The sequence below is a fragment of the Pelmatolapia mariae genome, linkage group LG6 (assembly GCF_036321145.2).
Source record: "Pelmatolapia mariae isolate MD_Pm_ZW linkage group LG6, Pm_UMD_F_2, whole genome shotgun sequence".
Taxonomy (NCBI): Eukaryota; Metazoa; Chordata; class Actinopteri; order Cichliformes; family Cichlidae; genus Pelmatolapia; species Pelmatolapia mariae.
In genome coordinates this window covers 18,616,980-18,631,208 of record NC_086232.1, presented here as the reverse complement: position 1 = coordinate 18,631,208, position 14,229 = coordinate 18,616,980, and the positions used below count along the sequence as shown (strand labels likewise).

The 14,229-nt window shown below is 41.2% G+C and overlaps 1 protein-coding gene across 1 annotated transcript; it reads left to right on the top strand.

Moving 5' to 3' along the window:
* The first annotated feature begins 911 nt into the window (after nucleotides 1-911).
* ednraa (endothelin receptor type Aa) lies at nucleotides 912-12,260 on the top strand. Its single transcript, XM_063476091.1, has 8 exons — nucleotides 912-1,107; nucleotides 2,015-2,527; nucleotides 4,030-4,157; nucleotides 5,899-6,097; nucleotides 8,962-9,114; nucleotides 9,250-9,383; nucleotides 9,563-9,671; nucleotides 10,040-12,260. Exons 2-8 carry the CDS (start codon nucleotides 2,060-2,062, stop codon nucleotides 10,175-10,177), a joined length of 1,329 nt encoding a protein of 442 aa, XP_063332161.1. The 5' UTR covers nucleotides 912-1,107; nucleotides 2,015-2,059; the 3' UTR covers nucleotides 10,178-12,260.
* The last annotated feature ends 1,969 nt before the right edge of the window (nucleotides 12,261-14,229 follow it).

Sequence of the window (14,229 nt, the reverse complement as noted above, 5' to 3'; positions counted from 1 at the left end):
CGAAATGGCTTCTTCTCCCATCTCAGGCGTCTAGTTATCTCAGACAGCACTCAGTTTGGGAATTTTGTTTATTTTTCCTCTGTTTGGGGGTTTTTTCCCCTTAAAAAGGGTGAAAGAAATTTCCAGTTGATTTAATATTTGTTCATTTAGAAGTCTGGTAATGGAGCAGAACGCTTGTTTAATGCTTTTCCCCTAACTTATCACTTATTCAACAGATATTATATATCTTTCACACCTTAAATAAATCAAAAGTTAAGAAAGTGTGATGTGGCTCGGCCACCCACACAGCTCGTAGTATGTTGATGTAAAGGCTGGCTGATGGTTAGCTCCCACTTCCCGTCTCCGTTTCCCACTCTTAGATGAAACAAACACAACATCACAACATGGACACTGACTTCCTCTTGTCTTCCTCCTTCCAGTCTAATCTCTGCTGCCTTTTGTGTGAGGAAACAGTTGTATGTAATGTATACAAGACATATTGCGAGTCAGAGGGGATTGAAAGTGGAGGTGGGAGGGATTTAAGGAAAGGGGCAGATTGGAGGGGCGTTGGGCTCCCAGATGCCCCTGCCCTTGTGTGTGTGTGTGTGTGTGTGTGTGTGTGTGTGTGTGTGTGTGTGTGTGTGTGTGTGTGTGTGTGTGGGTGGGTGGGTGGGTGCTGCTGCGCCATGGAGATGACTGTCAGCAGGCGGTGCCTCTGAGAGAGAGGAGAGAGAAGAGAGGAGGGTGATGTTTCCAAAGGGGGCCCAGTCTGTTACCAAAGGGAGGTGGAGATTTACTATCCCACCCAGTCAAAGTGTCTCAGCGGTGCTCTGACACGCACACACACACACACCCACACACATACACATGTAGAGGTACACAAAACCTCAGACTCACACAACTGAGCACACACACACTCAGACGTACTGCAAACTCTCCACAGGAAACTCTGAGCCATAATGCGAAGGCACCTCAGAGCAGACGGGTGCATTGCTCAAACCAAGTGGGATACGCTGCGGCTTTGATAGTGCGTTAATTACTCATGTGATGTGATACAGATGTCTGGGGGCTTCAGCTGAAAGTTTGCCTGACGCTTTCCAAGGGGGCCAGGCAGACATTTTAGAAGCGGTAGGTGAAAACCAAATGTATTTATTATTTATGGATAGATCAGTTTGCGTGCTGTCACAGATCCCAGCAGTGTCATGCTGATGCTAAACTGTGATGCTACTTGAAGGGCTGGCTGCTAAATAGTTCTTTGTGTACTTGGTGACAGCTGGGACTTTGAACAGGAAGAACTCTGGGCTATAAGAGTTGCCGGTACTGTGACATGATGAAAAGGGCTTCACTGTGGATGTGATAGTTTAAAACTTTCTCTCTTACTCTGATTTTGTCCAGAAAGTTTGTTGTTGTTGTTGTTGTTGTAGGGTTGGGGTTTTTTTTCTTTTAATAAGAAGAGGGATTCAAGTTATAAACTACTACTACTACCTCTTAGTTCTGTGGGTTTGGGTCTTCATCTGGTTTTTATTTTAACCTGGACTCTTGCATTACTCAGCTAACTAGAAGTCAATCCAGCGTGTCTATAAAAAGCTCAGTACCACAAGTCTAAACTTTTTGAAATTAGAAACAGATGGAGAATAAAGAACATAGGAAATCAAACTCACATGAAGGGCTTGTTGTCAAAACAGCACAAGCTGACATAAAACCCCAACGTCCAGCCGCAACATTATCGATACAACCAAGTGCTGCTTCTTGCAGGACCGACTGAGAGCAAAACAGATCCCCGACGTGTTCTGTTGATGCCTCATCCTCACTGTAACTACTCCTGGCATCATCCATCTGTGCCCCCTTGGCAAAACCTTTTTGAAGTCATAAAGATGTTGCTGAACTTCCTCATAGCTTTTGAAAGTGACATTAAGGCCATCAAACTGTCTCGTCATCTCTGACTTCTATCATTACCGTCTTTTCAGATTTACTGTGAGCTTTCCGAAAAATAACCACGTCTTTCTTCCTTTTGTTTGTTTTCTCTTCTTACCAGTGATACATTGGGACCATCTTTCTGTCAGTGATATCAAAGCGCTCAATGCGTCCCATAATGGGCTCTCTAGCTGGACATATGTTTTTGCTAATGGCCTGTATGGCAGCCAGAGGAATCTGCCAGATAAACAGAGCTGAAGCGGAGCAGGACCCTCTCTCCAGCTTTCTCGTCCACTCCACCCTCCAATCCGGTCTCTACAGCACTGTCAGTCCAAGCACGGGGCCCGGCATCCACCAGTGGACACAAGCGGTGGTATCTGGCTCTGGCAACGTTACTACAGTAAAGAAACCACCTAATTGCACTGTAAATACCTCAATCAACGCACATTTTAAATACATCAACACAATCATTTCCATTATAGTCTTTGTAGTCGGGATAGTGGGCAACGCCACCCTGCTGAGGATAATATACCAGCACAAATGCATGAGGAATGGACCCAATGCCCTCATTGCCAGCCTGGCCCTGGGCGACCTTATCTACATTGTCATTGATATACCCATCAATGTGTACAAGGTACAGTTTTTTTTGCTTACTCTAAACTCTTATTTTCACGTCAAGGCTGCTGAGTGACACGTCTCACTGTGAATATGATGAAATGCAGGGACAGCGAAGGCGATATGCACAGATAAAGTGGAATATTACAGGCAGGCTGGAGAAGAGGAGAGAGGGGGGTGAGGGGAAAGGGCCTGAGTGAGTGTACAAATAGATGGGAAAGCCTAATCAGTCAGGTTGTTATCGTCTTCGTGTGGCGATGAGACAAGCAGCGGTATGGCTGACATAACTAAACATAAGAATCAGGCTGTAGTCACACACATCACTGGCCTTGCGCTGACCTGAGACATTAGTCATGAACCCTTATCTGGAATTTGGTTTTTTTTGTTTTGTTTTCAAATCTCACTGCTCCACAAGTGATAAATAACTTTTGTACTTATTGTACTTTATAATCCAAATAAAAGTGAGGTTAAATAGGAACATGAGAGCTTAACGGTTGGTCATGTTTGAAATCGACTGGTTTTATTCTTGTCCTTATGAGCATTATAATTATTATTATTAGTTTTACCCAAATAAGCAACTGTTAAACATGTTAAACAGTCTTTTAATGATTATCAGCATCTTTAAAAGACACTGTCACGAGAGCACAACTGCAGCTCGTTTCAGTTTGGTTTGACTCGACGCTTTTGTTTACGCTGGGACCTCTTCAGGATGTGAATGACTATGTTAAATCATTACAGGGCCCCCTGCTTTAGTTTGATTTCTTTCAGTAAACACTGTCATGGTTTTTTGCAATAATAAAGAATGATGGCAAAATGAAGCGATCAGTCAACCTGATCCTTTGAGCTCATTATAGGATGTGGTTTAACCAAGAAAAAAAAAGCACCTGGTTAAAATTATCTTGGGACTTTGAGGGCAGAGTGACTTTGTAGTCTGAGCAACACATGTGCAAAGAGGAAACAACAATCCTTCTGCATGGGGGAGCAGTTTATGCATAAACAAAGAAAGAGCCACATCTACAATGTTGAAACCTCCTGTTGTCTTCCTTGGGGCAAAGACATTGTTTCCAGAAACACTGTCTTTTGTTTTGCTTTGTAAAACTTTTGTGCTGCTGAAAAAACACTTCAGTGTCAAAGTGCTTACGTGACCCTGACTAATTTTATCAAAGGAAGGAGTAGTAGAAAACAACTGTTAGACACTAGTGATAAAAGTAGAAAGCCAATATTGAGATTTCTCCAATATTGGAAGTGGTCCCTGACAGACTGACAGTGATGTTAAGATGACACTGTCGGATCTTTGACGGGCTTCAAAGTAAAATCCACTAGGAAGGTCTTAATTATGCAAAAGGATCCATTTTAGTCGGGAAAACTACAGTAACAGCAGGCTTGTAAAATGCATGTGAAGACAAAGAAAATTATTTACTTTTTAATGATACATCAGGGAAGTGTGAGTTTTGCTGGTGTGCGTAAAGAATACGTATTAAATGGGATTTAAATCCTTTCCTTTTTTTCTATATTTTCCAGCTCCTGGCATCACGCTTCCCATTCGATGACAGTATTGTGGGCCTGTGCCTTTGTAAGTTTGTTCCCTTCCTGCAGAAAGCATCTGTGGGCATCACAGTGCTCAACCTGTGCGCCCTCAGCGTTGACAGGTCAGTGTTGCCACACTGCCACACTGCTCAGTCACATAGTAGAGAGCTCTTATATGAGGATCTGGCATTTAAAAAGCTCACACTGTACATCTGACATCTGTGCGTGTATTTGCTTAAGTGTGAACTTCAGTTTTATTAACTAGTGAACCAGTTTTTGCTTTTTCCCCATTATTAAAAGCAGCAGCTTCCCACAGAGCTTACATTCTTTCACCCAGCCAGAGCTCTGCGCAGAAACATGCACGATCATCGGCGTACGCTTTTCTTAGATGGAAAAAGTAGAAGCTGAAAACAGCAGCCAAACAACTGGAAAGAAAATTAAACAAATTCGATTTGGCCGACCAGCCGTGCCAATTAATCCATATTGTGCTCGGCACAAGAGAACATTGCTTTAGATTAGTTGCTCGCAAATATTTTTTTCTAACATAAACAGGAGATGCTGGAATTAATTTCAACAAAATGTATGAGCATTTCGATTGGATTTCAGGGTAATGGCAGGAATGCTAAGATCATCTGTTCCAGGAAACTTGCTACACTACGTCAGTACTGATTGTGCATAATCACTCAAGAGTCATCCCTTTACTTTCTTTTCTATTGCTTCACTGCAACCCCCTCAAAAAAGAGACTCTTTACTTCTTTTATGGAGTTGTATATTATATAAAAGCTGCACACATTACTTCTGATGTTAACATTAGTCTACAGTATGTTGATTGCAAGCATATTGACAAGTTCTTTTTTTAATAGCACCTTAATAGAATTTCCTTAATGAATAATTGATGATCATGAAGTGCTGAAGCTCACGGTCATCTCATATTATCTACTACGCTCAACTTTATAGATAAGAGGCTCACCTAGAGCACCGGGGCTCAGCTATAAGAAGACAATATTAATGACCTCTGTTATGAGAAAAGCCAGGCTGCAGCGCTGTACGGTTGTAGTTCAAGTGCAGATGCTCTCCATTTGTTTCCAGGAAATGTGTAGCATATCTTCATCTGTGCATGTGTGTGTGTGTGTGTATTATGAAAGTGCTCGAGTCCCTTTTGTATCCTTTCAATGTTGGAGGAAGAGGAAAAGGTGGATACATTACCACTTAGTAAAATATAAATGCCACCATGTTGTTCAACAGAGAAATTCAAATGTGTCATGAAAAATATATTGTTTTTGCTATAAAATCTTGATGCCCGATTTTACTAAAACATTTCGACAAGTGGTTTCCATTAATGAAACAAACAAGCAAACAAGTATTCAGTGCACGGGAAACACAAGCCAACACACAGACCCCTCTGCCAACATGGGCCAGTCTGTTTGGAGGCTTCACAAAAATATAAATATTAGATATTTAAAATAAACAATTGATCATCTCTGCTCATGAATTCTTAACATTTTGATAGTGTTTGCTGACTGAGCAGTTTGTTGTGCTTGGTGTGCTGCCATGCATAAGGAAGCTCTTGTTAGCTTTGTCAATCAGGAGAGATGAAGAAAGTGATGACTTTACTTTAATATTACATTTCTATCACACAGCTGAACTCTTGCTGACCTGTTTTAAACATTAAACTGACATTTTACATTCGTCTTATATTATTTGTGTCCTAGGGTGCTGCAAGGATAACTGCAGTAATTACAGTCATTACTGCAGTAACTTAAAATCAGCCGGTGCTTTAATCTAAGCAGCTCATTGTGTGTAACAGTTATGGCATAAAAAGCCATATGCCAGGTGATAACTTTGTGTCCTGCTGTGTCACAGATACCGGGCTGTGGCATCGTGGAGCAGAGTGCAGGGCGTGGGCATCCCTCTGATCACCGTCATTGAGATCGTGTCCATCTGGGTGCTTTCACTCATCCTGGCAGTGCCGGAGGCCATCGGTTTCGACATAATCACCTTCGACTATGGCAACAAAACCATGCGCACTTGCATGCTTAACCCCGGGAGTGCCTTCATGAAGGTACGCTGTTACCACTTTGCCATCCCTTTAAAGAAATTAAATAAATCGCGGGGCGATCGTGGCTCAAGAGTTGGGAGGTCGCCTTGTAATCGGAAGGTTGCCAGTTCGAGCTCCGGCTTGGACAGTCTCGGTCGTTGTGTCCTTAGGCAAGACACCCGTTGCCTACTGGTGGTGGTCAGGGGACCAGTGGCGCCAGTGTCCGGCAGCCTCGCCTCTGTCAGTGCGCCCCAGGGTGGCTGTGGCTACAATGTAGCTTGCCATCACCAGTGTGTGGATGACTGGATGTGTAAAGCGCTTTGGGGTCCTTAGGGACTAGTAAAGCGCTATACAAATACAGACCATTTACCAAATTGCATTTTGTGCCCAACTTTTTAGACTGCGCTAAAGCCAGGATGTGAAAAAGAATTGTTGAATTCTGTAATGTAGAGACAAAATGATCATCCTGGACTGTTGACTTGGGATACACATACGTGGGAGAACTACTCAGAGTGTAAGATCAGCATAATAGTTCCATCATGCTCATTGCCATCATCTTAAAAGCATTGTATTGTTCGTTTGGAGTCGGTAAGTGTTTCTAATGGACAGCTGGTGCACTGGTGTGCTATTTTTATTATATATGGGCGCATGTTTTTAAAGCATTGGTGCCCCAGTAAAGCATGTTTAGACCTTGAGAAAATTTGAATACAGCCATGAATCCGTTCCAGTGAATATTAAAGGAATAGACCTGGCCGTCTTAGTCTTTCTTAGTGATTATGCCCTGTTTCACAATTTTGGACCACGTAATTGATTGCAGGCCAAGTGCAATTACACAGACCTGTGGCCTCAGGCTGAGGCCACATGTGCATACCCTTGAGGTAATCTCTCCCAGATATCAATACAGTGCTAAAGTCTGTGCCATTGTTTAATAGCAATGAAATAGGATATTTTTTGAAAGAAACCAAATTCTGTTTTGTCCAGAAAGCACAAGATACCGAAACCTGAAGTGGTTCTACGAAGTGAAAGAGTCCAGGAAAACTTGGTGTAATAAGGTTTGGTCTGATTTGTAGGGTTTTGAAACAGTGCATATTTAGCATATTTTTTTTAGAACCACAGAAAACCAGAGGCTCTTATTATACACAGTGTAATTAGAACGGCTTGATTTCAGACTTGCTACACAGTCTGTGTACAGAGCAGCATTCACATGGACTTCATTAACACTGGAGTACAGGGGGAGGCTGGTAGTGGTGTGAGGAGAACTGTTTCGGTTACAAAAGCATAGATTCTACTATAGCATGAAGTCCAGTTTAATGATTTTCAGTTTACTTCCATAGCCCAACACCACATATGACATCTTATTTAGGCTTTTTTTAAATGTTAGGGCCATGTGAATAGCTGATGAAATGGAACTATAGATTAAAGTGCAGAAACTGCATAAAGTCTTTAACCCTTTAAAACCTGAACCATGAAATAACCACCAGAAATCTTTCATTTTTTGATAACGGAGTGTTTGTCGAACCTTTAGACAAAATGTATAAAAATAGATAAAAGAGGTTTAATTTGTATCACATTTGCTACATAAGCCATATTTTTGCAGTCATTAAAAATTTGTCATGCAATTTATATGATTTTTTGAGGGTAAAAAAAAGTCACGCTGATGATGTAGAAGTCTCAATAACTCACAAAAACACATGTATCAAATCCGATACGCTTGGTTTTAACGGGTTTAAAAAAAGTCTTCCATAGGAATTAAGAGGACACTTGATTAACTGATCCTCAGCAAATGTGAGCACCTCTATAAAAGCAGAAAATTCAGCAGTTTGCTGGTCTAGAGCATTCAGGTGTGTTTTAACGCCATGCCAAGGAGTACACACAGTGTCAGAGAGGCAAATTGTTGCTGCTCATTACTCTGGGAAGGCTATTTCTCAAAGAATCTCAAGTCCTTCATTCGCCAGAGAGAAAGATTATTTAGAAGTGGAAAACATTTAAGACAGTTTCCAGTGTTCCCAGGAGTGAACATGCCAGCAAATTCACCCAAAGGTGCAATGCTCAGAGAGGCTGCCAAAACCCCAGGAGCTACAGGCCTCAGTTAGCATGTTAAATGTTAAAGTTCACGACAGTACGATTAGGAAAAGACTGAACAAGGACAGCTTGTTTGGAAAGAGAAAGGAAGTGGAGTAAGGAGAAAGTCTCTTCTCTCTAAAAAGAACACTGCAGCACAATTTAGGTTTGCAAAGTTGCATCTGAACAAACCACAGGACATCTGGAACAATGTCCTTTGAACAAACAAGACCAAAGTGGAAAGTTTGACCATGTTTGACAATGCCATGTTTGGCAAAAACCAAACACGCGATATCAGCACAAACACCTCATACCAATTGTCAGCACAATGGTGGAGTGGTGAGGACTTGGGCTTTTTTTGAAGCCACAGGATCTGGGCACCTGGCAGTCATTGAGGTCAGCACTGAACTCCTCTGTATGCCAAAGTATTCTAGAGTCAAATGTCAAGCCATCTGTCTGAAAATTCAGTCATACAACAGGACAATGATCCCAAACATACCAGAAAAAGCAATAAAAAATAAATGCTGCGGTGGGATTTTAAGAGAACTGTGCATCAACAAATTCGCACAGACCTCAATGAACTGAAGCAACATTGTAAAGAAGAGTGAGCCAAAAAGTACTTTTTCACATTATTGTATGTGCAAGGATAAGCTTAAGGGGCATTAATAAATATGTATGTATGGGAAATGTGTGGAGCTCGGCGGTCTGGAGTCCCAGTAGGTCATAAACCTTCAACTCCCTAGTCTCAAACTCCCAGGTCACAGTAAAACATGAATTTATTGCAGTTTTTCATAACTAACTGCGTCACTGTGCTTGTTGCTCTCTAGTTCTACAGAGATGCAAAGGACTGGTGGCTGTTTGGCTTCTACTTTTGTGTACCACTGATTTGTACAGCTATCTTCTACACTCTCATGACCTGCGAGATGCTCAACCGCAGGAATGGCAGCCTCCGGATCGCTCTCAGTGAGCACCTCAAACAGGTTCAACAACATTTCTAAATAGCCTTTTCTCTCTAAATATAATCCCAGTGTTTATTCCATTGCTTTAACATTTGACATTTCATTACCTAAACATCATCTTCAGACTACACAGTAATCTGTTGTTTCCCTCTGCAGAGGAGAGAGGTGGCCAAAGCTGTCTTTTCCCTCGTCCTCATCTTTGCCCTCTGCTGGTTCCCACTGCACCTCAGCAGGATTCTTAAGAAGATGATTTACAACCAGGAAGAGAAAGTGCGATGTGAGCTGCTCAAGTGAGTTTCTAGAAGAATAGACTTCTGACAAACAAGGTCCTCAAAAATCTACTGGGAAGAAGAGTATGGGAGCGCACGGGCCAATTTAACTCAGGGTGTCACTAGCTTCTTTGGAAGCTAGGCTTCCAAAAATGTTTGAAAATTATTTCTTCAATATTTCTCCTGTTCTCTGTTTTCAGTTTCCTGTTGATCCTGGACTACTTTGGCATCAACCTTGCAACAATCAACTCCTGCATAAATCCCATTATCCTCTACTTTGTCAGCAAGAAGTTCAAAAATTGCTTCAAGGTATAGTAGGCATGGATATATACACATGTGGCATGCACGCAAAATCACTCTTTTTTTTATTCCACACACCCACACTTCTTCTAATGTTTTTAGTCAGGCTGGGAAAGCAAACAACTCTTAGCTTGTGATGACTTTTGGTAACCAAAATGTAAAAGCAGCCTGATGATTTATGTACTAATTTTACTGGCCGAGGTCACGAGTTAGTTTATGTCAAAGAGACAGAGACTGAGATCAACCATGTTTCAAGCTTGCATGTGAAAGGAGTTGCAGGAGCAAACGAGAAATGTGATCTACACGAGTGAAAAATCCTGTCTGCAAACGCTGCCATGTTTAAATGTTCCCTTTCCTCTCTTCACATGTTCTCCAAGTCGTGTTTGTGCTGCTGGTGTTACTCCGACAATCAGCTGAACAGCACCGGACCCATGAATGGCACCAGTATTCAGTGTAAAAGTCCAGAGCCCAACAACTTCCACACTGACCGCGGCATCAGAAAGTACAGCAACTGAGTTCCCGGCTGAGGAGTGTCTTTGAAGCTTTTCTGTATCCCCATCAAGCACTTAAAATGTGACCAATACTCATATTATAATACATAAATCAAAAAAATGTACACATTCAGATAATAATCTACCTGAGGACTGCAGAAGCAAAACATGAATATGGCGGGCATGTATTAGGAACTGGAATAAAAGGGATGAAAATGGATTGGGGAACTTCAATACGCTGGTGTTTCCTGAGTCTCTCAGCAGACTAAACTTCCTCCAACAAACTCCTTCTGTTCCCACACCCACGGACAGTGACTCTGTAGCTTGTAAGAAGAAGGAGGAGGAAAGCAGGAGGAGGAGAACTTTTAAAGGGAAGCAGCTGAGCCTCACTATAAATTGCTCTCTATCAGGAGCCAAGTGTGCTATTCCTGTAAAGGGCAGCACCACTGGGAAGGATGCTGCAGGAAGGAAAAAGCTGACTGTTCTCCGTCAGAGGGGATGACGAGTGATGAGTCCCCTGGAGTTTGCTACTTACTGATAATGAAAAACAGGAAAGCATGCTAGTGACAGTTGTTGTACAGTGTATTTGGCTCATACTTATTATTCCCTGAGCTACTATGTGGTATAAACTAGAGGATGACTTTAAAGTTTATTCGCCTGATGTTTAAGTTCCACTGCTTTTTTTTTTTGAGTTATCAAGAAAGGGGTGCACTCTGGATGTATCTGAACAAAATCACTGACAAAAACACAATTTTTTTCTAGTTTCTAGTGAGCATACTGCACAGTAGACTTCACAAAAAGTCAGATCCTCTGTTAAAGCAGCTGACACATCAGGAAACATTGGGTTGCAGGTTTTAGAGCAAACAGTTAATGTGCAACAATGTATTTTAACACACGTCATACAAATGACTAACATGAGGTAGATTAAAGAGTAACCACAAGTCTGACCATTGAACAAAACAGATTCCTATAACACTGTGAATTTCAACATACAAATACAACAGTTTTCTTGACATCTCTGCTTTATAACCCAATGCAAATATATACTCATGTAATGACCAATTTTATAAAGTGTTAGACTGCAGTAACAATATTTTTACTCAGCCTATCTTACCTTTATAATGACATAGGTAAAGAATGTTTTGTGAGATGATAGACACTCCACATTTAGAGGTGGGTTTGCATTTTGGGAAATGTGTATACAGTGGTCCCTCACTATAACGCGGTTCACCTTTTGCGACCTCGCTGTTCCACGGATTTTTGTGTGGGCAATTTTGCGTGCTTTTTGTTTGTTTGGTTGGTTTTTTTTACAGCACATTGTGTTCTGCGTCCTGATTGGCGGTAGACTATTGTCAATCGCTCTCGTGCTGTGTCTCCTGCACAGTACAAAATGCGTTCAGCTTGTCAAATTTACATAAATCTTCTATCGCTAGCAGTGTGCTGCGGATGCCTTTGGTTTCATTCTATAATACTGCACTTATTTTTCTACAAGGTTTGAAATTTCAGAGTGTTTAAACAACAGAAAAAAGTGTAAAAATGTTCATGCCTGTCTGAGAAAAGTGTATAAGTGAGGGGTTTTACAGCCTTAAAACATCTATAATAATTGTAAAAAATAAAGTTATCTACTTCGCGGTTTTCACTTAAACCGCGATAAACGAGGGACCACTGTACTTGTTTTTGGCCGTCACTGTGAAGCTACGACAGGAAACAAGGGAAAACAGGGGGCCTGACTTGGTCCAAAACCAAAGGTCCACCTCCATTTTAACACATTTTGCCATTTATATAACACATCCATGTATACTTACATGCTTCACTGGTAGAACAAGACTAACTCAAAGGGGTCACAGAAAAGAACATTAAGCTAGCTAATAATACCTCTATATCTCCAAAACATATTTTGACTTCATGTTAAATCATAGTATCTGTTTTACTTTTATAAGTGGTATCGAAAGAAAATAAGAGGTGTGGCTACACTGGCTTCAGATGTTTTCAAAGCATTTTCACTGAAGCTAATGACTGAAAAATAAACTGAATCATGTATCAAGTTTAGCCATGTTAGCCTGTATGTAATAGCTAATTATGTAAAGAACATTCTTGTTCAAATCTGGACTGTTTCTCAACTGTGTGCAGTTATTTCCTAGATGAACTAACCTAACCTAGAGCTTAGAGGCTACGAGCCCATTGCTTTATGGGCTTACTCACAATGGGCCTCTAGTGGACAACCAAAGCTCTTGTTGCATGTGTAAGCCTTTTTGTATATTTTCCAATCATGTGTCAAGAAACAGCAATCCTAGCCCCCACTGCTGATCACCTCACTGATCCCACTGCCGATCACTGGTGCCAAAGCTGAGATTAGTTTGCAAAATTCCATTCATATTCCCAGAAATCCGAATCGCTGCTAGTTTCTTCCTGTGTTTACATCCGTTACATTTACAAACTGATGGCTTAAGCTTTGTACTGTATCTCTTTTCAACTCAACCATGCCAGAAGAGTGAAGACGAGCATTTCCCAAAATGATGATCAAGTATTTTTATGTGGAACCCGTGTCCCACCACAAAACAACTATAATGCCTTATTCTATTTGATGTGTGAACACCATTGATCTAGAAGGACCCAAAGACTGAGCAATAAGCTGTAAACTCTCTGCCATCTTACTCACGGGTTAGTATGCAATGCAACAGAAGTCACAAACAAGTGTTGCAGCTGGTAGGCTCTCCATTATGTGAATATCAACATAATATTTTTTTTCTGTCATGGAGCCACCAGTAAGATGGCAGCGATATGCTAAGGACCCAATTTCCTTCGGGGTCAACCTCCAGGATCAATAAAGTTTTATTAAATTGCATTTGAATTGAAGGAAACAGGACAGAATAGCCCCTTTCTGGTGTTCTACATCTATGAGAGATACCCGTAAACCTGTGTGACTTTGAATGTGCACTATCATGTGTGTGAGTGTGTGCTGTGTCTGCAAATACTAGCACTTCTTTAGTTGGAGTGTTTTGCACACTTATGTATAGATCAGTTTATATCTGTACGGTGTTATTTTACCACTACTCAAAAGCTATTCATAATAATCTGTAGAAAAATGGATTTCATATATGTTTGTTGTCACTGATTTAACGTGTTAACCTCATGTTAATGCTGCTGCTTATACCAATAAATCAATTTCCATCGTAGGAAACAAGGACGTTTACTCAGCCATTGTGTTGGGTTGCTCTAAGAAGTCAAGGTCCCCCCTCCCCTCCTGTTTCTCATCTGCAACTGTGAGAAAGAGGCGTCTGGGAGTGATTTGAAACACACTGACCTGCTTGGCACTCAAGCCCTAAGGGTTGCGAATGTCAGGAGAGAGGATGTGGAACGGCTTGGATGGTGGGAATGTGATACTTATAATTCACTCTCTCAGAGGGTAGGGCAGAGGACTGAAAAGTTTGACCATTAGCGGCATAGTTTGCATAGTTGTGCAGTCCTCGTTTTAGTCTGTCTTTAGCATGGCTTTAATTGTCTAAATGCATCTAAGCACTGCTTCCCTAAATCTGTATTTTTTTGACAATTTGGCTGTGAGCAAATGTGTCAATAACCCAAGATTACACTCCATCACACTCAACAGCAGACAGTTACCAGAACTGTGTAACCCTATATACAAAGTCAAAATCATCCAAGACCAACAGGCCATTGTAGCAGTCACGGTTTATCAGACATTGGCCTGGTTTATGTTTCAGCTATTGGCGATAAATCTCAGCCTGGTCATGAACTTTATGACACAGTTTCATATTCCTTGCATTATATCACAACTGGTTTCCCGTAACTCGGAAGAAATTCCTCAAAACTGCAGTCACTAAAATGTCATATGTTACAGTTCAATGAAGTGGAGACAAAAAAATAAATAAATAAAAAATAAGCCAGGAGAGAATTTGGTGGGAATCTTGTCTTCTGCCAGCAGCGAATTAAATAAAGCCTCAAAACAAATAGAGGATCTGAAAGATCCAGAGTGTTTGTCCAAGCAGAGCTTAACTCTGATTTGGTGGATACAGTAAAAATATGTTAAAAACTAGTCAATGTTCAAGGCAAATATATGT